Source organism: Caretta caretta, chromosome 1, assembly GCF_965140235.1.
Source record: "Caretta caretta isolate rCarCar2 chromosome 1, rCarCar1.hap1, whole genome shotgun sequence".
In the NCBI taxonomy this organism is placed as follows: Eukaryota; Metazoa; Chordata; order Testudines; family Cheloniidae; genus Caretta; species Caretta caretta.
The window spans coordinates 234210322-234235064 of record NC_134206.1 but is presented as its reverse complement, the minus strand read 5'-3'; the positions used below and the strand labels follow the sequence as shown (position 1 = coordinate 234235064).

The 24743-nt window shown below is 41.1% G+C and overlaps 1 protein-coding gene across 3 annotated transcripts in view; it reads left to right on the top strand.

Moving 5' to 3' along the window:
* Nucleotides 1-24353, top strand: part of ST8SIA1 (ST8 alpha-N-acetyl-neuraminide alpha-2,8-sialyltransferase 1) — a 171411-nt gene extending 147058 nt beyond the window's left edge. For 2 of the 3 annotated variants that reach the window (XM_048826604.2, XM_048826596.2), the window contains one exon: nucleotides 12715-24353. In XM_048826604.2, coding sequence (XP_048682561.1) covers nucleotides 12715-13201 — 487 coding nt within the window. In that variant the 3' untranslated portion in view covers nucleotides 13202-24353. Of the gene's footprint in view, nucleotides 1-11873; nucleotides 11963-12714 lie in introns of all 3 variants that reach the window. The other variant, XM_075121718.1, reaches the window with a different exon arrangement.
* The last annotated feature ends 390 nt before the right edge of the window (nucleotides 24354-24743 follow it).

Here is a 24743-nt window from a genome sequence, read left to right as displayed (position 1 = left end):
CTAGAGACATTTATCCAAATTTAATACCACCTGGAAATATCACTAGCATGCTGCCTATTTTCCCTTCCAAATCACAATGCTGTGTTGCCCTGCTAGACACCTTCACCCATCTCAGTATAACATTGTCCGTCACTGTTGGATATTTAAAACACGATGAATTAAGTATCCTGTGCTTTCAAGGACATAAAGAGAGGATTGGTCATTTTTGCTCTCTTCCGATTCCCTTCAACAGACATAACTGATTGCAGCGACAGTCTGGTCCAGTGCTCAGTGATGTCAATGGGAGCTAGATCAATCCCTTATCAGTAACGTTGATGATGCACAAAGTGTAATAGAATCCAGTGCTCTCCCTCTTAGATGTGTGATTTTCAGGGCCAACAGGAGTAAGCAAGCAATAAAAACTTAACTTTGTCCTTAAAATCAGTAGCTATGGCTCTGAATATAGCCAGTCTGTTGAATAATAAGTTACTGTTTTCATGTACACTCACTTTTTTGGGTAGAATTGCACTTTTCAGGCTATAATTCCATCTTGGGTGCACCGTAACATGAGCAAACCTCTCTAGCTTTGCCTTGATTCATGCCAGAAAAAGCATTTGATAGAGTAAAGGCAGAGGTAAAATATTTCTTTACTTTGGAAAATGTCCCAACTATACATATAAAATGATGGGGTCTCAATTAGCTGTTACCATTCACGAAAGTCATCTTGGAGTGATTGTGGATAGTTCTCCGACAACATCCACTCAATGTGCAGCGGCAGTCAAAAAATCTAATAGAATGTTGGGAATCATTAGGAAAGGGATAGATAAGACAGAAAATATCATATTGCCTGTATATAAAACCATGGTCTGCCCACATTTTGAATACTTCGTGCAGATGTGGTCGTCCCATCTCAGATAAGATATATTGGAATTGGAAAAGGTACAGAAAAGGGCAACAAAAATTATTAGGGGTATGGAACAGCTGCCATCTGATGAGAGATTAATAAGACTGGGACTTTCCAACTTGGAAAAGAGACTGGGGGGATATGATCGAAGTTTATAAAACCATGACTGGTGTGGGGAAAGTAAATAAGGACATGTTAATTACTCCTTCTCATAACACAAGAACTAGGGGTCACCAAATGAAATTAATAGATAGCAGGTTTAAAACAAACAAAAGGAAGTATTTCTTCACACAACACACAGTCAACCTGTGGAACTCTTTGCTAGAGGATGTTGTGAAGGACAAGACTGTAACAGAGTTCAAAAAAGAATAAATTAATGGAGGATAGGTCCATCAGTGGCTATTAGCCAGGATGGACAGGGATGGTGTCCCTAGCCTCTGTTTGCCAGAAGCTGGGAATGGGTGAGAAGGGATGGATCACTTCATGATTACCTGTTCTGTTCATTCCTTCCGAAGCACCTAACATTGACCACAGTCAGAAGACAGGATACTGGGCTAGATGGACCTTTGGTCTGACCCAGTATGGCCATTCTTATGTTCACTTTAACATCTTCCAGGCTCTGTTGCAGACAGTGTTCTCAAGAGCAGTGGTTAGAGGTATATTGTATTGCTTATACTTAGAGGTTACTCAGGACACTTGGAACAAAACTTTCCACTGAGAGCACTGTGCCTTCCTCCCATGCCTATGTAGTGAGCTTTCCTGTAATCCTGAATGACAGGTAAGAATTGTTTTGTTTAATTACTGTTTCACTGAGTGTTATTTTCCATCGTGAATGACTTACAAGATGCTCCTACAGTATCAGCTGAACACTTTAGTTATCCCCAACCTGACTGACAGGCCTTTACTATCATGCTTTGGTTTTATGTAAGTAACATTGATAAATAATGATTAAGTTAGTATCTTTGCTATCTTGACATTTTGGGTAAAGCATTACAGAATAATGTATAGTTAGTGGTATATTGTTGTTCATAGGGAGTGTACATGGCATATATCAGTGCTATTAGACATAGTGTCATCCTTATGGGATATTAGACTTCGTACATCCTTATGGGATACCTTCTACAGAAAGAAAGTGTCTAAAATCATATTGGTTCTGGGAACATCAACTCTAAATGCTGGTATCATGTTCACTCACCTAAGTCCTGTGTCCATGGCGGCTGATCAGCATGACCCTGATCCCTATCGATCCATATATATCTGAATGCCTCCTTGCTATTACTTCTGGAGTGACCGGTTTGGTAGCAAGTGTTGCAGTGCCATGGATTGGAACAGCAGTTTGAATGAAGTACTATTGAAGATGAAGAGGTTGGTCCTTTACCTCTGTGGAGGAAATATTTTGTAAGTGTGACTGGCCTGGGATTTTGCATTTTAAATTCAAATGGACCTTAAAAAGGCAGAAAAGTCAGCAACCAATAGCAAACATACACAAAGACAAAATTTTATTCAAAAAATAAAAATTCTCCAAACAGAGAGAGGGCCAGCATCCTCCTTATCATAAATAACATTACGATAATATTGTCCTCTGGTACCACAGTGCTAGTTAGGGAGTCTCTGTGGCTTAGCAGTTTCGTTTTATGGACAAGTTGATACCCAGTCTCAGTATTATATGATAACAGAACTGGTATCATGGTACCATTATAAACTTAGATGCAGCCATTCATAAAATAAACAGAATGTGATTATGATTAAAAAGTTAAGGTGAGCGAACAGTGACAGTACTATAATTATTTTCTTTTTTAAATACAAGAGAAAAAACTGTGGCATCTCAAATATCACTCTATGGTAACAGGTAACAAATATTGACTTTTATCGGGTGACTACTATAGGTTACACAGGCTATATGGAAAGCCAAAGCATTTAGTTATGAGTGTATTGGTTTGAATAACATAACAACTCACATGAACTTTTTTGCACAAAGCTCAACCAGGTCTGTGAAAGTTTGGTTTCATCAGGGTCTGGATTGTGCTCAGACACCTCAGAGATAAGAACCTAAATAGAATTAGATTAGAATGTGGAGAAGTACCACCAAAATACCTCAGAAAAGACTATTCTCCTATTTCTGGCTTGGCTGAAAGCACAGATGCTGGAAATCTTGAGATCACTGAGATTTCCAGACCAAAGATATATGCATACCCTTGGATAAGATTAAATAGCTAAGCTGATTTGCTGGTACTCTGACCAGTCTTTATTCATAATAGCTTTTTTTGTTGCAGAAGAAAACTGAAACCTGGCAAATGCCATCGTTCCACTGGTGCTGAACAAATCTGCACTAAGAAAAAACAGAATGAGCTGAAAAAAATCAGTGTTATTTTGCATAGTGCAGATTAAGGGAGGAGAGTGTAGGTAGTTCTCATGGAAGAATTCCTTCAGTAAGAAATAACAAGTGGAAATTAAGCCCACTCACTGAATGCTGCCAGTAGTAAATAAATTAACAATGGTAATGCTCTACAGGCAGAGTAGGTGGGTGGAGAAATTGATTAAACACTGTTTTGTTTTCTTGAATAATCAAATTATGTCCAGTTGGTCACAAAGAGAATATGAGCGGAAAGTACACTAGAAGGATCCTATTAATTTTTACATCATCTCTTTGTTAGCATTTACCTCACTAGTAGTAGCAACCAGTCATCTGACACCTAATGAATAAATAGCAATACACGTGCTTATGGTTCTTATGCCAATGAAGGAGCTGGATTAGTGTAAAGGAAAATGTGGAATTGACCCATCCCCTTGTTGTATGATTTAAACTACTCTTATGCACTGAAGTTACTCAGTGTGTTCAGTTTTGAAAATTTTGCCCCATATTTAGGAGGCGTAGCAGAGACTTAAAACTGTCTACTGTGCAAATGCAAATTTTTGGTTTGCTTTGGTATTTTAGCATCAGTATTTTTCAAATGTAGAAAAGCATCCACTCCTTGCTGAGGACTATTCAGTTTAGAGGTTTCAAAATTTGGTTGTGGAAGAAGGTATTTTTGTTTTTCTCAGTATTGTAAATGAAAAGTGGCTACTATGGATTTTGTGCAGATTTACCCAAGGGAGGAGGGGAACTAAAGTTCAGGCTGAGACCAAACCTGAAAAACTTCAGTGCTTTGGAAAGGTATGAATGACTGACAGAAAGTCATCTATATGGAAGGACCATACCATATTGGGTTAGATTGGGCCTCTAGGGGTGTCAAGTAATTGCTCTGCCTCAAGAGTGCTGGGATTAATTTTTACTCAGAGAGTCAGAATTCCTCTCTTGCTCCCGAGTGAAATAAGTTACTGCAGCCCTTCAAAGGGAACAGCTTACTCTCCCTCCTTGTTCCTGTCCAGAGAGCAGCATTGGCCTAGTCAGTGCTCTGTCTACTCCTCACCCCTCCCTGCTCATTTCCTGCCCAGTTGCTTGCGGGGAGGAGGATCTGGAGAGCAGGGGCAGGGCTGTGTGTCAGGCTTGGACCTAAGATCCCTGGCAGACTCAGCATGGGAACGCAGAGGGGTCTTACTTGGCTGAGTAAGACAATGGCATAATGTAGCCTGTTAGAATTTCATACCTCAAAGCATGTGCAATAATTAAAGTTTTAAAAAATCCCTGTTTTTTTAGAATTTCAAAACTCTTTACCTGAGCACTTTCACCAGACTATAAGGGGATTGTTCTCTCAGCAGAAACCTATTGCTGATGTGACACCATTGCTGTGCTACCTAACAGATTATACTCCGCAAAACTCTCAGTGTCTTACTCAATACTGTGCAAAGCTCAGCCCAAGTTCCCTGTGATTTCAAAGCAATTATGGGCTCATTCATGGTTTCATATGGATACCATATGAAACGTGGTAGTAGTGAAGACAATTTTGCCTGCCTTTGGCTTTGAAGCTTGAAATTAAGTGGCATGATGTGGTGCAGGTCAAAACCAAACACAAGGTTTGCACAAACCCCTGCCAGCTGAAACCATTGAGTTTAGCACACATCTAAGATGCGTGTTGCAGCGGGGTGGGAGTCAAGGGTTGGGCTGAGGTTTGAACATTATGAGATATAAAGAGAAAATAGTTTTAAACCAATAATGACATAAATGTTCTGTTCTCCTGGCTGTTAGGGGAGCTTCAGGGCATATGTTGCAGGTGAAGGAATTTTGTGTAAACAGCTTGCAGGTCACCTTTAAGAAGAAATTGCTGATCTCCTGATTGGTTCTGGTGGTGTACTGCAGCTGCAATTTTTGGATACCTGCTTTGCTTAGTACTTTGCTTACTTAGTACGTTAGCACCTAAAACTGCAGAGAAAGGCATGAGAAATAACCCAGTGGAACATCTGGCACGCATTGAATAGACCATTTTTCCTGACTCACTAGATTTTTGAATTGGGAGTCATTAAGCAAACTAATACTACCTGATGCAAATTGTTTATGCCTTTGAATCTACAATCCTAGTTTCTTTCATTAAACAGCAGATGGAAGTGGATGTAGCTGGTGAAAAGAAATGCTTTCTTCCTGTTGGAGCTTCCTTGTGATGGCCCCTATATTTTTTCCTCACTTCATGCCTTCAGTTCTGTCATTGCCAATTCACATTTCTTCTGTCTAATTAAACACCCAGCATTCAGGAATTGTAAATGTTAACATTGAATGAACACTCCTTTGTGTGCATGCGTTATGGTACAGGCTTTTAGTGCATGTCCACAAATTGCTTCTCAGATAATATAATGTAGTAGAGTGTGTTCTACAATTTTAGATACTTATGAATATCCCTAAAATAACTTGGATCTTGTAATTATAGACTGAGGGCCAGATCCTCAGCGTATATAAATCCGTGTAGCTCCAGAGAAGTCAGGCTGATTTACACTAGCCCTGAATTGTAACTATAACATTTTCTGACTTGATTTTGCATTATGAAAAATGCTTTAACGTTTTAAAAATATTAAGTTTCTAGGACTTTCTTTGTCAGTTGGGGGGGAGGGTGAAGAAAGGTCCTGCATTTTCTAACTAACAATCCCCTTTCTGTTAGTGTTGCAAGTTAAGGGACGGATTGATCAGAATGCTCAGGGTTCTTTGCACTGCTCTGACAATACAAAGCAGCCACTGAGTGTAACTGCAGCGTGTTGGCCTGGCAGCAGTCGAGCAAGACAAAGCTGGCTTCGAGACAGAGTTTAATCATGTAAAAATACCTCTGTTCCCCTCTCACACCCAGAGGCAGATTAGGGTTTTGTGGGGCCCTGGTCCAGAGCAAGTGGGGGCCCCTCCTCACCCCTTCTGCTTGCAGTCGCTCTCTTCTCCTCCCCCCTCCCCCCTGCAGGGGACATGGGAGTGGGGCGGGAGGGCTTGCCCTGCTCTGCCTGCTCGGCGCTCCTGCCGGGGAGCAGAGTCAGGGCACAGGGGCTTGCTCTGCTCTGCCCGCCGCTCCTTGCAAGCCCCTGTGCTCTGGCCCCGCTCCCCAGCAGGAGCACCGGGTGGGCGGAATAGGTCAAGGTGCTGGGATGCCCATTTTTCCGGGGTCCCCCAATTGGCCGGGGCCCTCGGCACGGGCCCTGCTGGCCCAGTGGCTAATGCGCCACTGCCCATACCACATCCTTGTATGTAAAACAAAAGGCAACTTCAGTAAGGTACTGCAAGAACCCCAAATGCATCACTATTTTAAGATGTATTTTGGACTGTTCCTGTTGAATGAAATGCTAACAGTCAAGTCTACTGTCCTGATACTCAGCTACCTTTGTGCTATTTGTCCTGCTCTGCTGTGACAGGCTGTGCAGCCAACATAACTACCATTGGATGATGCTTAAGAAGCATAATGCTAGCAGAATTGCTCCTGCCCCGCAATCTCTCCCAGCAGCCAGTATAGGGGGCATAGCTCAGGGTGGCGAGGTGAGTCAGTGAGCATGGCAGTGGCTATCCTGTGTATCAGTGATCCCTAGCTATCCTAATGGTGTCATTCAGAGAAGACTTCAAGCCAGTTAGCTCAGGATCAGAGAAGCATAAAGGTGGCTCAAAGCCACTTTGCAACCAATGCTTTCTGGAGCTCCCACTAGGGTTGCCAACTCTGACTGAAGCTATTCCGGGAGATACCCCTCCCCAACCCCACCCCATGACGTAATGTCATTTTCTTAAAATAGCTGTGTAGCGAAGTGAGACTCAGTGGCACGGCACCTCCTGCTGATCATCTGGGAATTAGCTCTTTTCCAGCATACGGAGCACGCTCTACAGGCCAGTTCCTCGCCTGCCTCAGGCCCCCCCATGTCCCTCCCACACCCCGGTGCCCTTTACCTCAGGGTTCTGCCCCTGGAATACCCCCACACTCTGGGTCTCCCCTCCCAGGGGAACCCCCAACCCTCTAAACCCCCCTTGCCTCATTAGCTACTGCCAGTTATCACCTAGCCTCCACTCACTGGGGCAGACTGCAGTCTGTAAAGGCCACTCATCATTGGCAAGGGGTTAGGACAGAGGTGGGCAAACTACAGCCAGCGGGCCACATCCGGCCCGCGGGACCGTCCTGCCCAGCCCAGCCCCAAGCTCTCAGGTGGGGTGGCTAGCCCCCCGCCCCTCCCCCGTTGTCACCCTTCTCCTGCAGCGCTCTGGGCAGTGGGGCTGCGTGCTCGTGCAGGGCAGTGCGGCAGCGTGTCTGGCTCTGGCCAGGCGGCGCGGCTGCCAGACATGTTGCTCTGAGCGGCATGGTAAGGGGGCCTGGGGCAGAGGGTTGGATAAGGGGCAGGGGTTCCCAGGAGGCAGTCAGGGCACAGGGAACAGGGGCAGCTGGATAGGCGTGGGAGTCCCAGAGAACCTGTCCAGGAGCAGGGGTGTGGATAGGGGTTGGGGCAGTCAGGGAGTGGTTGGATAGCAGGTGGGAGTCCCGGGGGTCCGGTCAGTACAAAGTTGTGATCTCATATTGATATGTCATTCTCTGCTGCTCCCCCTAGATGCATTGACATCAATAGTTAGAGAGCACAATACTTAGGGTGCCCCACAGCTGGTGCACATCACCATAACTCCTGTGTCTTCAGTGACTCTATAGTGATGTGCACCAACTCGGAGTCTGTCCCTTTGAGTTGACACTTGCCATGTGTTGCCGACTGGAGAACTTTCACTGAAGAAGCGATCTTGTTCACGGTCACAACCAAGAGCTAACACATCCCGCAAGTGAACTGTCTCAAACCTATTAAGAGATGATAGAATTCTGGTGAAAGCAGTCTTCCTGCTTCCACTCAATATAGTCCAGGTATTAGGGCTTGTTTTTGCAAGCTGCTAAGCCTCTTAACTCTCATTGTCTTCAGGAGATGCTCACTACCCTGCAGAATCTGGCTACTACTGTACATAAATGTTAGGCCCTCTTTATGTGTATGTAAGTATACAGTTGTGTGTACATGTGCAGACTGCAAAAGGTCAAAGCATGGCTCTATGTGCTTAGTTATTCGTTATTCAAAACCAAAGTGGGATGAATGGTGGGAAATGGGCTGCGTGCAATAATCTCCTATACTGGCAGAGAGTTGGACTGAATGATCTAATTAGTCTTTTCCATTTCTGACCTTTGTGACTCTGATTGAGCAGGACTGCTGGTAGGATGGTGGTTAGCTGGTTGAAGGCATTGGTAATGAACCTGTCACCTTTAGTTCATCATTTTAAATCTAGCTCAGGTTGACAGGGATTGAAAGAACCCAGTTTCACATTTCCTGCAAACACAGAGCTCAGTACATGGGGATATTGCATTCGCAAGGAAAGCGGCATTAGGTCCAGAGTCACTACCATCTGGTGGCTGTTAAATGGTCTGTGTGAAATGAGGTAGTTGCGGTCACTTCAGTTCCTAGTAGACAGATGTCCACATAGTATAAGAACTGCCTCCATAATCAGCAATATTTTCTGCAGGGGTTCCATCCATATAGAAATTCCAGCAGAGGAGTCAAGAATTGAATATGTATGAAGATTGAAAAATCTGCTGACCCCAGAAGCGGTTGCTCTTGTTCAGTGCTGAATCATACTTGGGGGAGGGGGTGTGTGGAAGCTCACCCCTACCACTGGTGCAGCTGTATCTCCAGCTTCTGATAGGATGTTTTACCTTTTTGTGGCTGAAGTTAGAGCTACCATTTGAGGAGAAAGTAACAACAGTGGGTGGCTGTGTAAGGGGAGGAGCTGCAGAGCTGGTTGGGAAATAAGCTAATCCTTAGCTGGTCCTGCTTTGTGAGATCAAAGTGTTGCAGAGGTAAACAATGCAGCCATTTGTTTATACCAGCATCAGGGGTCTCAGTCTGCATTTGCCAACCCTTTTGCCCCTATTGTATCTGGTACAGTTTTGATGAGAGGGCCAGAATGTGTGGCCAGTTCCTCATAGGTGTTCAGGGGCTGGACACAAATGCATTCTTGTGCTCACCTGAGCTCAATGCCTGCACTAGGTTAGCAGCAGTGGTGCTGCTAGAATCCCTGAAAGGAGCAGGGAGAAGACATGTCCCTACCCCTCCCTCTGCAATGGGTAGCAGAGCTGGTCAGTGGAGGAGGGAAGCACACACTCTGCCCCTTTGAGGTTGTAGCAGGAGGTGGTGTTCCCCCTGCATCCTGGGTGGACAGTATGCAATGCCTCCAAAAGCTCGCACTGGGATATTGGGGTTTGCACAGCTACCAACATTAGCTTGTGCTTGTGAGGGGAATTATTATTATTATTATTTTGCCTCAAAATGTATCAGCCTAAATGTTCCAGAACTGGCCAGGATTCTTGCTTTTCCACATGGGCAGCGGGTGAACCCCTCATTCAGGGAGGCTTGCACTTTACTTGTGAAAACAAAGAACGAAGAGTACTGGCTTCTACAAATCATTATTGTGTGCATCAGCGTATAAAGGGAAATGCAACTCCCCTTTGCACTCCTCTGCCAGTACACTGCAGTCATGGCTGACCTTCACATGCTTTATCAGTGTCTGCCAAATGCAATAAGCTTTATCAGAGGCTGCCAAATGCAATATACTATGCAATGAATTTATTGTCCTATTTGTCTATTTTGGTTGTGCTTAACCCCATTGCTAGACAAACAACTAGGCGGTAAATGCTCAAAAGAAAGTGATTTCCTTTTAGAATTAGGCTCAAGTACACTCACAATGTTGCTGCCCATGGATGATCTATCATGTTTAGGTAGCCCTATCTGATAGGAGCTGTTATCAACTGCTTCAGGTCAGCTAGTTTCATACTCAGACCAATGAGGTTTTTATTTTTATTTTTGTATGCTCATGTAGTGCCTCTCATTTCAAAACTGTTTACACAAAATTAGATCTCTTAAGACCCCTGTGAAGATGTTTTTACACCAATCTTTCAGGCACAAAGATTATGATTTGCAGTATATCAGTGGCAGAGTGGGGAAGAGTAACCAGAAATCCTAGTTTTTCTGCTGTTTGGACTCTTATACAATGCCAGTATTAAATTGGACCTTATGTCATTCCTATATAATGTAACACTTTTAAGACTGCTCAGTGTTTGAGAGGGGTAGGGTGCTATAAGTGGTAGAGAGAAGACAATATAAATTCTGTCTCTGAGAAAATATAAGCAATAACGTTTATGTATATAGGGTGCTTGTGTGTGAGAGAGAAAATAACTCAACTATTAGGAAAGGAGCTAATATTAGGGATGCTTTCTCTGACGTCTGTGCAGAAAAAAAGTTACTCTGTCCTGAGGCAATCAGAATTCATGCAGAAGACAAGACATATGCAAACCCTAGCAGTGCAGTCCAGACTCCCACACCAAGCAAATGACTCCGGTAATTAAATAGGTTTGTCCACTGGGTCCTGAATATCATCCATGAAAAGTCTCTGACCTGTCAGGATGCCTCAATAGGGCATTTCAGTGTCAAACAATGGTACTTTGCCACTGTGCGCCATGGTGAGTGGAAGCGTGTATCCGAAACTAACCTAGAATTTCCTGCCAGAGTCACTTCATCTTGCATCTCTGGAAGTATTTAATTCCTCAGTATAGAGAGGTTACTTTTCATCAAAGAATACTACCTTGGACTAGATACCATGGGTGGAAGTCAAAAGTAATATGAACCTTACTCATCAATAAGTGTTTGTCAGTTGTTTAAAAGTCTAACCTGATGTAATTTACATGTCAAGAGGTCAGAGGAGCCGTTTAGCAGAAAAAAAAATCTACACCATTTTAAACCATCTTGGTAGTTGCCAACAGGAGTCTTTTTACTTTAACTTGTACATTTTTCTGGCTCCTTAACTTGTAATCTAGAAATATAAACTACCTGTAAACCCACTTAACAACATTGCTCCATCTTGTATATTAATTCTGAGTTTAGCTCAGTCTGTTTGGTCTGTGGTGCCATTTATCCTAAACAACACATTGGCTTCCATGCAACTTGTTTTTGCCAAGTGCTAGGTCTTAAGAGTCCTTGTAGTTCCGGAAACAGAATTAGCAGCAGTGTTAACCTCTAACACCATATTTAAGCAATCATAAAGATATAACAGAAACAAATGATGAATTGTGGCTTTATATATGCATTTTGGTTATATAAATATTTCTTACTGCTGTTGCTGTAGAATCTGAATTAGATCCTTTTAATTTAATTTTAATCACTATTAAGGAGCCAGAACAACAAGGATTTTTACTAGGGCTGGTAAAAAAAAACTCTCTGTCCAAAAGTTTTCAGACAGAAAATTGGGTTTTGGATAAAAAGGAAAATATTTGTTTTTCCTGAAAAATCCTCACTCCCTGCTACCCTTAGAAGACTGAAAACTCTTCAGTTGTTGGCAATTCAGCTGAAAAACCAAAACATTTTCAGTGAAATATTAAAACTTTCTGCTAAAAATTTCAATAAAATTTGTCAGTTTTCACAGGGTAAAAAAAAAAATTTGACTGTATCTAATTTTTCTCTAAACAGGTACAACCCATTGCTACAATATACTTGCTTAATTTTCATTTATTTTGTATAAACCCTATCCCAAAATGCTTTTCATATTTCAGTTATACCTATACCTGACTTATGTCTCTCATTACTGTAGTACCTGAGTGTCTCCCAAACAATAATGGATTTTTCATTACCAAGCCCTGGAGGTACAGAAGTATCCTATGTTACAGAGGAGGAATTAAGGTACAGAGGTTGGGAGTACATCTACACTACAACATGGCCATGGCTGGCCCGGGTCAGCTGACTCGGGCTCATGGGCCTCAGGTTACGGAGACTAAAAATTGAGGTGTCACTGTTTGGGCTCAAGCTGGAGCCTGGCTCTGAAACCCCAAAAGGGGGGAGGATCTCAGAGCCCAGACTATAGCCTGAGCCTGAACACTGACATTGCAATTTTTAGCCCTGCAACCCAATCCCTGTGAGCCTGAGACAATTCGCCTGGCCTTTGAGACTCGGTGCCACAGGTTCTTTACTGCAGTGTAGACACACCCTCAGTGATTTGTCCAGAGTCACACAGGAAGTCTAGTCTTTAGCAGAGCTAAGAACCAAACTCTGCTCTCCTGAGTCACAGTCCAGTGCCTCAACTGCAAGCCCATTCTTTCTCCTGGACCTAAAACAATAATAGCAGAGGGACAGAGAAATTCAGAGGCACAAGAAGGAGAGAAAAGGTACATTTTCACATGAGATTTGAAAAGAAGTGAAGAGTTGGAGGGGAAAGATGCAGGAAGACAGGTCCAGATGGCATTGGAGAAAGGGACAGAGGAGACCAGTGTTAACAAGCATAGGGAATGGGTAGACACGATGGCAGAAACAGTCCACACGGTTGGCTAGAGAAAATCCATGCATAGTTGAAAATACAGGGAGGTTAGTTTTGAGCTGGATTCTGAAATGAACAGGAAAATATATGTAACCCCCATGCCTTTGTTTTGTTTTCACAGATTCCAGAATCTGCTTTGGTCTAGAAAAACCTTTGTGGATAGTGTTAAAGTCTATAACCATAGCTACGTCTATATGCCAGCCTTCTCTATGAAGACAGGGACAGAGCCATCCCTACGGGTTTACTACACCCTGGAGGACTTTGGTGCCAACCAGACGGTGCTCTTTGCCAATCCCAACTTCCTCCGTGACATTGGCAAGTTTTGGAAGAGCAAAGGAATCCATGCCAAGCGGCTTTCAACAGGTCTCTTCCTTGTCAGCGCAGCCCTAGGTCTGTGCGAAGAAGTAACCATCTATGGCTTCTGGCCTTTTTCAGTGGACCTGCATGGAAGGTTTATCAGCCATCATTACTATGACAATGTGTTGCCTGATTCTGGGTTCCATGCCATGCCAGAAGAGTTTCTACAGCTCTGGTTTCTTCATAAAAATGGTGTATTGAGAATGCAGCTAGAACAATGTGAGGCCCCTTTACTCCAGTCCTCTGCTTAAGGACCATAAGGAAGGGCATGGGGGATCCTCTTCGTTTTAATTTCCATATTCTCCAAAAAGAAAATTAAAAGAGAAGGGGAAAATATTTATGGATTTGCAGAGACCTTAAAGATGCTACTTGTTCCATTGATAACATGAAGGCCAAACAAGAGACAAGTCCTTACACACAGTGTTAAGGAACAGAGAAATAAGTAGCTTTCATGGAATTCACTCTGCATAATTATGAAATTACTGTTGGAAGCAGCATCCCTGATCTTGATTGGTTCTCATTTTAAAAGATCAATTTAAAAGGGGCATTAAGCGTTGGATGGAGGCTGACTGTGCTAAATACTACTGGCTGTTGAAAATCCATTTAATTCCAGATTAGCACAACCCCCTTTCTTTCTTTCCTTTCTTACTACTTTCCTTCAAGCCACCAGCTCTCAGTGACTTCAAGGGACGGAGCTGAGGGTGCTTAGACTCTGGTGAAACAGTGCCCAGTTTTTGTAATAGAGCAGTCCCTGTATATTGGGGAAAACCCCTACCTAACCACAGTGTTTAGCAGTGGTAGTCCAGAACACTTCAGTTTACAGCCATGTTAATGTAGCATTGTGGACTAGAGGTGGTTGGAAAATGGTAATAAATTTTAATGAAACACTGACAAATTCTTTGGGAAATGTCGAAGCTAAAAACAATTCTAGTAGCTTGGTTTTGGCCTATTGTTGTAGAATAGTACGTTTTGTAATAAGGGCTGCTCCTGACCAATTTACTGTACATTCTTTGAGTCTAATTCTGTATTCCTTCTTACGTCAAATGCTCATTGATCTCAATGGGAGTTTGAGGTCCACAAAGGAATGCAGGCCCAGGTTCTTAATTTACTTGTAGCACAGACGGTACACAGTGAGTACAGGTGTCTTTTAAAATTTGTTAAAACAATGAAAATCCTTTTTCCTTGAAGCGGTGTTCTGTTTGTGCGATTAGATCCCGTCCTGTTTGTATTGCAATGCTGGCCGTAAAGTCTTATTTTTTATTTTTCTCCCCAGATCATCTCTGGTCCAAGATATTGTTTGAAAAATAAAACCGCCCTTGGGAGCACTCTTTAAAAACTACATAGTGAGCAAAAAGTAAATGACCCTGTCAGGTGCTTACATAACACAGTCACTCTCCTTGAAATCAGTGAGTTATGTAAGTGTGTACATTTCACTTAGGCTGCTCTAGCCTTTTCATCGCTTCACAGACTGTTTTCATTTTATTTATTTCTCAGCCAGCCCATGGTCCTGGAAACTTTCTAATGCAGTGTAAATTAGTACTCTTATTTTTAGGACTGTGACAAAAATAAAATATTGGTACATCATCTTTGTTGCAATTTCTGCTGCAAGATTAGCCTTTTAAATTCAGATTTGCATCCTTGTTGCTCTCTACTCCATCACTAGTAGCTACAAACTGTCAAAACGGCAAAAAACGAGAACAACAGACATTGGATTGCCAAAGGTATTTCCTGTGCTATGCATATTCATTCCAAACAGGCAATGCTCTTTTTTTGGTATGTCCTATCATGCTTTGATGATGATTTTATTTTTAGTGTCAGCTGCCTGCAATATGGAAATAATAATTTTAAAAATCCCTCAAATGTCTGTGTAGGACAGAAACAGAGAAATCTTCACACTTCTGATTTTTTTAACTGTACATTTCAGAATAAAATCATTTTAAAGATTAATATTCCAGAACATGAAAGGGGCATCATTATTAAAGTTTGCATTTCAGTCTTAAAAGAAGGTGGGAGATTATTTGTATTACATAGTGTTTTAGAAATTTGTATGCTCAAATTTGACTGGGTTCTATCATTTGCTTTATCTTTGTCTATATTAAGAAGGTAAAATGAACAAATGTGACAAAATGCTGCATAACCTGGTAATTCTTTCATGATGGACCTGTTCATTTTATTTATGCAAGGGTATTCAGCAAAGAAGGATTTCAGAGAATCAAATAATTTCCTTACTGTAAGTTGTAGCAAGTTTTACTAAGCTTTTTTTGGGACCAGAATAGATGACTGGTGTTTTATTGTACATGTCAGGACTGTGAAGTATTTCTTGAGAAATTGTTGTCTGTACGAACGTAACCAGTTTGGAATTCTGTTCTCCCAGGCTTTGGGGAAATAATCTGAGCAGGGTCATGAGAAAATTGGTATCTTCACTGGAAAGCTTAGTACAGTGGTTCGTACCTTATGGCTTGGAGCTACTGATGGGATCCTCATCAATTGTCTTGTGCATGGGGGACATCCCATTCCTTCTCTGTTTTATTGAAGCAGCAGACTTACTGAATCTTTTCCTAATGATCTCTATGGGTCCTTCCTGACATTTGAAATCTATCATACTGAATCCCGAGAGATCTCCTATAAAATGCTGAGAGAACCAGAGAGGCCCAAGGTACACTTAAAATCTTCTATTCTGGTACTGGGAATATTAACCAATTCTAGCTGTATTTCCTATTTAAGAATAAGGAATATTGCTGGATCAAGTAATAGCTCTACCCATACATTTCTAAGGGCTTATCTACATGAACACGTAGTTCACGACAAGCTGGCGTGTGAATCTATCCTCCACTAACCCGACACACACTGAGTGTCTGTGTAGATCCTACTGCAGTGCTTTTGATCTACCCTGAAGCATAATTAAAGTTCAGAATTCCAGATACAGACTTTGTATTTTAGGCTGCCTGGTTTTGTCTGTGTTTTTCTCGTGATCAGACAGAAGGCTGCCATGTTGCGGAAAAAGCTACCTGTCACTGTCCCAGTGGAAGTAAAGTAAACTGTGGTTGCTGCAGCAGCTGTGTAGGAGGAGAGTACAGGTTTATAACAGAAGGGGAAGTCATGCCACAATGAAGAAGTTGATGAAATCCTAGGTTCCTCCCTCATATATCACCTCCAACAAGCTAATATCCTGTGTTACTGTCTCCTTCATGAAGGCAACTTCATGCTTTAGGTGGATGGTGATGATGACGAAGAAAGCATTCCACTCTTCTTCCCCTAGATAACTACACTATGTCTCTGCAGCAAGAGCTCTCTTGTGGTTGGTAGAATCTTGTTAGGCCATTGCACTTGGTATTGGTAAAAGTGAGGGCTTCCTTGTCCCACAGTTGGTGAGGTGTAGGAGAGCTCACATAGAGTTGCTATTGATTAAGAGTAGAGTGTGTCTCTAAGGTACTCTCTTTTAAGTTGCTTTAAAGTTTCAGTAGTTTGTGGTTTTGGGAAATAGGGACAACATAACTTCAGAGGCACAGGACAAACTTCTCCTCTTGGTTCTGCAGGGAGGAACTCTATTGCAACCCTTCGGCACGCGGCCCATCAGGGTAATCTGCTGGCGGGCTGTGAGACATTTTGTTTACGTTGACCAACTGCAGGCATGCCCCCCCCCCCCCGCAGCTCCCAGTGGTCACGGTTCGCCGTTCCCAGACAATGGGAGCTGTGGGAAGCACTAGTCTGGCACTAAAAACAATCTGCAGAGCAGTCTGAGTCTTGTTTTTTCAGATGATCTGTATAAATTTACAGTACAAGTTATGCAGATCTACTGTTTTTCTATTTAAGGGCCTGATCCAGTGCTTACTAACGGCAAAGGGAGTGTTTCCATTGACTGCAATGGGCGTTGGATCAGGTCCGAAATATATAAAGTGGAGAACATTTTAAAGTATCCTAGTAACAATATGAACCTCTATTTCTAGCTCATGTTTTCCATCATTTTCTTTGCCATTTCAAAAGAGTACCCTTAAAATGAATATCCCCAAATTCTGCGGCATCCCTTTTGTAAGCTGTAGTGTTTTGGACCGTTACTCTACAGTACTGCAGTATGTATTCTAAAGAATATTTGGGATATCTTCATTTTAGCTCATTGCTGCCTTCTGCTTGAGTCTGCAATTAGTCAACAAGGAGTCTGTAACATCACAGTCATGGCTGCGGGAATAGACTGCGATGTCACAGATGCAACACTATAGGCTTGATTCACTCCACTGGATAGGTGACATTTGCACTGCTGCCTTCACCCAGTAATTCCTCCACAGGAGGGCAGCTTTAAACTGTTGCTGGGGCTCCATGGGAGCCCTGTTGGCAAATACTTCCTGGGAGATGTGCTGAATTTGGCATATCCTCAGAGTGCCCTGGCCATGCCACTGTGTCCAGTGCCATCCATTTTGGGGCTATATTGCCTACCAGTAGGGCCCTTTGTGGAACGATGGCTCTGGATACCATGTGATACTGTTCCCTTCCTGCTTCTGTATGGACTTTCCTTCTCTGGATGCCCAGGATTTCCTTGCCATGTCCAGGTTCACTAAGAAGTAAAGGTTTTCTAAAGGAATCCTCCACGTTTTTTCCTGTCCAGTCGCCTTATTGAAGTCAGATTTTTCCAAACTCCTTTTATTATGATTTTTAAAATCAGTCAGAAGTCTTTTGACTTTTGACTGATTTTTAAAATAATTAATAATAAAAGGAGTCTGGAAAAATATATACATAAATAACTGCCACTTTAAAGCATACCTTTTGATAAATGATGTTATCATCCATTTTAAATCTTACCAACTAACCATAGGATGGATTTTGGTGATAAAGGTCCAAATTCTGTGCTGACTTACACCCCGTAAATATGATTGGAGTGAATGGAGTTGTCCTGGGTGTAAACCCAATGGAGAATTTGGCTATAAAGCAGCATGTATTGAGACTGTTTCATAGAGGATATTATTTTAAAATAATTTCTAGGTGGTTTGGGGGGAATTCCAGATATATTTTTGTATTAGTTTTACATTTATTTCAATTATTTTCATGTTTTATGCTGGCAAGAATGTTTTGTCACTAGGACTGCTCTTTGGCAGTAGACATCTGGCATTTGTACAGTGAATGCTTTAAAAATGCAATTGAAACAGGATTTTGATAGTTGAAAGTTATGAAATTACTAACAAATTTACTAGCCTGTTTAATAAACATAAACTGGCAAATGTTCCTAAAAGAACCTCAAGTATCAAAAGGAAGTTATACTTACTCCCTTCTGTTTATACACGGTATACAACTACTGGAAGACAGAATGTCATTTGCTATATGATTTCTGTTAATTGTTTTCACTGGTGTATATTGAGCCCTGGTAGGACTGTCTCCAAAATGATGAACATTTGAAAATAAAAAGTGTCTAAATGAAGCTGTTGTATAGTATCTCCAACCAGCAAACCACATGGGGCACTCTGTGAACGTTAAAACAGCATTCCATGTTCTCCCCTCAACAGTGTGAAGACTTTTGGTCTGATTCAAAGGGAGTATGGGGTCATTACAACCTCAGGATGGCACCATACAAGCCCTACTTCCATTGAGTGCTTCTGGGAATTGGGAGGTGACCTTAGTGGCTGGAGCTAGCCCTGCTTTCACCACAGCTCTGAAACCAGCGTATTATACCAGATCCTAATTTACCACCAGTATTATGAAGTATACAGTGACTGCAAGGTTAATACATATTTTTTGTTGTCTTGACTTTCAAAGATGTTAAGCAACCACAGCTCCTACTGAGATCAGTAGGAGAGGTAGTGGCTTATCACTTATGAAAATTAGCTTATTTGTTGCTCTGAAGTGCTTCTTGAGACTGAGGCAAGTAAGGATTTAGTCTCATTTAAATAATTAGGAGTTTTGCCTGTTGGATTGTGGCCTCTGTGTGCAAAATGACATGCACGGGATACTGGAAAACCTGCATTGTTCCCCCAGGTGCAATCTAAAAATTGAACAATTCAAATGTTGGTCAAAGATAACTTCTCTTCTGTGGTCCTGATCCTTCTTCCCTGGCAGTGAACCTCCATTACCATTATATATATACTGTCTTGCAGTAGCATAGAAAGATTCCAGTCAGGATTGTAGTGGAGTTAAACATATATGATGATATAGTAAGGCAGTGGGGCATAAGCAAATGCTTAAATGCTTTGCTGAATAAGGACCTAAATTAGTCAAAGACTACCAGCTCTCCCTTCCTCCCTGGAGCAGTTAACTTCTCCATCTCTTCAGCAGACATCACAGTGGCACCATAACAGCTAAGAAAGATGCTCAAAAACATTTCAGGAAGGGGCTGATCCAAAGCCAATGTTCTGTTGACTTCAGTGGGCTTTGGTCCAGGCCCTAAGTCTAGAAATAGTAACAGTCACACTGGAAAAGATTCAGGTTAAATTAGAGCTGGAAATTTTGCAAGAAAAAGCTTGCATGTGAGATTTCATGTCCTTCCAATATCAGTCAATCTGGAAATACAACTAGTAATGCACAGAGAGGAGCATGATTACATCAGAGCCACAAACTTCTCATTTCTAATCCTAGTTCTGACACTGACCTGCCTCCGTGCTGGGGTTTCCCCTTCTGGAACATGGCAATAATATTTTACCTTCCTTAAAGGTGTTTGAAGCATTAATTAGTTGATGTTTGTGAAGTGCTTTGAAAATGAAAATCACTATACAAACGATTGATTTATTATTTCAGCACTTCCATTCTGATCAGAACCAGGGAGTGCAATGGCAAGATTATTTTGAAAATTAAAAAAAGTTGGTTGAAGATTTTGTTGGCAATTTGGATAGTTCCTATTTGATAACAGCCAGTTCACCCTTCCTGGTTTAGGGTACAGTGAGGATACTGCCTTCAGACTGTCAGAGGTTTTAACAGACCGTATGGGTTTTCCACCCCTCTCAGTAAGTGAACGTTTTTGCTTTTTAATGGAAAAAAGAAAGTCCAAATAAAACACAGAAGCAAATTATGAGCCAGATTCTCAGCTGGCATAAATCATTGTAGAGCCCTTCATTTCAATAGAGCTATGCAGATTTCAACCAGCTGAGGGTCTGGCTGTACAGTTATAAAATTGATGGAAATATGCCTACAAACCTTTCAAATGTATACGTTTTTAAACTATTCTAAGATTATGCTATTTAGTTAAAGGTACTTTTCTGTAAACTAGTTGTTTTCCATAAATACAAAGCACAAGTGGCTCCTTTGGATGGGTATATGTTGGTTGCAACTGTGAAGCAGACATGTTATTGCAATTTACAATCCTGCCACATTAAGGTATCATAGTGCAAAAACAAATCATACTTTGAGTGGGACAGGATGTGTTTTCCAATATGAGACCCTATTTCAATATATATGTAAAATAAATGGAGCATACAATATTCTGTGTATTCAAGTATAGTGCATTAGGGGAAAAATGTAAAAAATAAAGTTTCTATGAACCAAGTAAAGACAAAAACCTTCATCATAGCAATGAAGACTTACCAATAAATACCTGTTTCACAGAAACACATACCCTCAAATAAAAGATTGTCTCTGAATTCAGATCATACTAATGTTTTCCACTCATTGTCAAAAGACTTTGTTAGACTTTAATGAGGCCATTATAGGTTTTTTTCTAGCACCTGCTTGCTTTTTGGGTTGGAGGAGGGGCGTTTCCCCTTTTCTGGTGACTTTTGCATGCAATAAACTTATTGTTTAGGAAGTTCTTTCTGTAATTTATATCAAAGGTTCAATTCTAATCTCAGATGCTACTTGTCTTGAAAATTTAGCTGCTGTTTGTTCTTCCCATGCTCTGTGCCATTTCTCTTCATCACAGTACTAATGCATTGTGATAGACACTGGACCTCTGGAATTAGTTTTGATCATTAAGTACCAATGATCATCAGGAACTAGAAAATAGACTGGCTGTAACAGTCCTTGGTTTTAGCCTAGACTGAGGGCAACCAAACAGTGAATCTGTATAATATTTGTAATGCGCTCACAGTCAATAGGGCATCAGTGAAATGCAAGTCAGTTTCAAAAGTTCTGGGGAAAAGATCTAGGCCTCCTTTATAAACCTGACTTAACGATAGTCTATAATACTGCAAATAGAAAAACATGTTGATTATTATTCTACAGCTCCTTATAATTCCTATCCATCCTCTGTTCTGTACTATTCTAGTTACCTTTCCTGGTTTTATTGTATGTTTTTCTAGTCTTGGCATCTTTTTTCTGCTGTTTTGATCTCGTTTGTTTTGCATCAGTCTCTGCAAGTACCTCCCTAGGTCCTTTTGTGGAAAGCCATTTTTCATAGTCATCGTTAGCCTGCTGCAGAGTTTTTATGTGTGTAAAGTAGCGGTGTGGAGTATAATATATGAAAGAAAGTATTTTCATCATTTTTTCATGTGTGAGTTTATATATGTCATATGTGTGTCCAATAGATAATATATAGGCTGTTTATACACAGTAGATGCACCTTATAAAGCTTCTACTGTTCTAAAGGAGCTAAACGAATAATTCTGCCTTTTAAATACATTTGGATTCTCTCATCCACTGAGGTCCACAAGGCACAAGAACGGAAGGAGTCAATTACTGCTGCCTGATTCTCAAACTTCCCCAGCATTTGTTTTGAGTACCTAATGGCTAGTCTTATTTATGACAACCAGCAATAGATCCTAGACTATTCATACACCACCAGCTGAGAATTAGCAGAGCTGCACTCTGGTCCATCCCTGCCCTTCCCTTTGCTGACATCCTCCCTGTGCCAGAGTGGAGGGGCAATTGGCACAGGAACTGGCTTGGCCAGCTTTACACCTGTGGAGTTCTCTAAGTAATTCTGATCCATCCAGCTGAGACTCGATTCAGGGCTATTTGTGCTGCTAAGGGAGCGCCATGTGGTCAGAACTGAGTCAGAGAATCTGGCTCTGGGAATATCTGGTTGATAATAACTGAAACTGGTTGATTCTTTCAAAACAGAAGAAGCTTTCAGTGTAGCAGTCATATGGGGACTACAAATATTCTTTGTTACAAGTGGGACTGAAGAAGATTCAAAGCATTCCCATATGTTTCCAGACACTTAAAAATCAGGAAGTCTATTATGTGGCCAAAGTGCTGAAAACCATGAAACAGTACCCCGTATAGCACAGAAATGCTACACATTTTCAGTCACTCAGAGACCTAGATTTTTTTTTTTTTTTTTTTTTGCATTTGAAGAAAAAGCACTTATTCCTAAATCAGAAAAATGAGATCTGCATTTGTAAGTCATTTTTTACTTTCCCCATTTTTACAGCAGTAGTAGTGGTGTCATGTAAACTCGTGGAAAGTATGTGTAACTTTATCGCCTTCTAAATTGTTCAGTTAGATATATGTACAATATATTTTCTTTATGCTTGTATTTTGTAATGTGTCACTACTGATTTCCTCTGACTATCACTGAAAGCCCATGGTGAAAAACAAGGGCAGGGCAGATTAAAGGTGCCTAGTGATTTTTTTAAAAAGAAATCAACATAAAAGAAATAGTGGCAAACCACTTTAATAATGAAATGTCAAATTTAGCATGTGGATGATGATGAATGTAAAAGATTGTTAAAACTGTTGTGCCAATGAGCTGGGCTATTTTGTAACAATACTGAAAAGAGAGGTAAACTGAGGAAGGAAAGGTTTCTTTTAGCTACAACTCATATTCCATTTACCTTCTCTTCATGACACCTACTGTGGTTCTGGAGATTGCAACGTAAGCTTTTTCTTTATAACCATAAAGAAACTTGCAAGGAAAACACATAATCTCTTCAGAAAGTAAACACACTTGTTTCCTGCCTCAGAAAAAGTCTATCCCTTTGTATTTCTAGAATCTCGATGGCCTGAGATTGTATCATGTCATCAGAATAATGCTAGATGGACACGAGCCTACATTTTATTGGTTTTTTTTTAAACTTGGGCCTCTGTCTAAACATAATAACAACAATTCCATACTGTATATTTTGAGTACATAGACTCAAGTATTCTATTCTAGGGATGGGAAATAAGTGAATGCAGATAGGCACAGTATGTTAGTGGCTTCTAGTAAGTAAACCAAATTGAAAGGTAAAACAGGTCAACAATTTGTGTTTTCATTATAGATATTTTGTATACGCAACCATAAATCTGGTGAGAATTCGTGAATTCAGGTAAAGGCAAAAATGTGTCATTGTTGTCAAATGAACCTGGGCCGAGATTTTTCAAAGATAATTAAGGCCCAAATCTTCAAAAGTTCCTACCTTCCATTGATTTTAATGGAAACAGTTCTGCTCTTGGTGAGTACGCTGCACAGAAGGTCCACTGAGGTCAGTGACAGGGCTGCGTGACCCATGCTGTGTTCTGTTTGGGAACTAAACAGTGCAAGTTGGCCCTCAGGAGCTAGAAGTGAAGCAGCCCATAAAGTTTGTCTTTGTAGGTTTGAACTGTGTGAACTCTAACCTACTAGGGGACTCTCTACACAGCCATCCCTGCCTCCAGCCTCTTTTTTGCCTTTCAACAAGGCTTGGACTTTCTGCTTTTTAGTTTAATGTATTTGCAGTGGGGTGTCCCAACAATGGCGATGAAATAGGGTTGACTAGAGAGAGAAGAAATTCCCCAACCACCCAGCTGGGTGAACTATCACAGTCCTTGTTTGTGGAACTTTAAAGAGCATGAATGCGAGCAAAACTCAAACCAAGGCTGATTATGAGTACTTTTGAAGATTGATTTGAAATTTTGCATATTTTTAGTCAGCAGGAATGTAGTGTGTGGTTAAAATGGTACAAGATGAGCTAACCTGGACCAGTTTGTAGCTGATATCTTATGCACAAGGAAAAGGGACTGTTGGTGCAGGGAGCCTCTCTCTCCTTGTATCTGGCCATTAGGGGCTGGCCACAATTGCAGTACTTGCTTCAACATTTTGCAGGCCCTATGCACAGTGGTTAATTTCACACTCTCATTGTAAAAATTTGTGGATTTGCATTCCTTCCTGTTTTGCCCAGTTCATTGAAAAGTGTGATGGTAATGTAATATTTCATGTTCTTGGCATGGTATTTAAAGTGCATTAGCAAACAATTATGCTCTGAGATTGTAAAATGCCATGAATTCATTTTTCCCCTGTGAATGAAATGTAATATTTATTGCATCATTTATAATGTATGTAACCTTCACAGGCTGGATGCTGTGTCACTATCTCCTTGAATCAGCATCATTTTGGCACACTCAGGGGCAAAAGTACTTGTGCAACGTGTTCAAACATCACAAAATGTGGTGTTGTTTAGAGTCTTGTGATTAGAGCTTAAATCTAATCCTTTCCAATGTAGCAAATATTTGCTGATGGCTAAAACTGTTACAAGGACTAAAGTATAACTTTTTTCTTTGCGTGGCAATAACATATGTTCTGTTCTGTCAGTCTGATCGGTTTATTTTCGAGTAGTGTGCAGTGCTGATTTAGAGAATGTCTACCCTTCAAGATGGCTATGGTGACTGTGCACAAGCAATGTCTAGACGACTCAACGTAGCAGAGTTCTTTGTGATAGACCTTATTGAACAACTGTATTTTGTTGTCTTTTTTTCTAGTCACATTTTACAAAACATACCATAAGAATTTCTTGTGATTTTTAGCGAAGTCCCATTTGTAATATTCAATAACGGACCTAGATTTTATAGTACTCCATGCCTTTTTTTCCATAGCCTGAGTCATAACAAGCATGATCAGAAGGAACAAGTTCATTGTTTTGTTTAATTTTGATGGAACTTTTTCAGAAATAAATGTTATGATATTTATAATTTGAATTTATT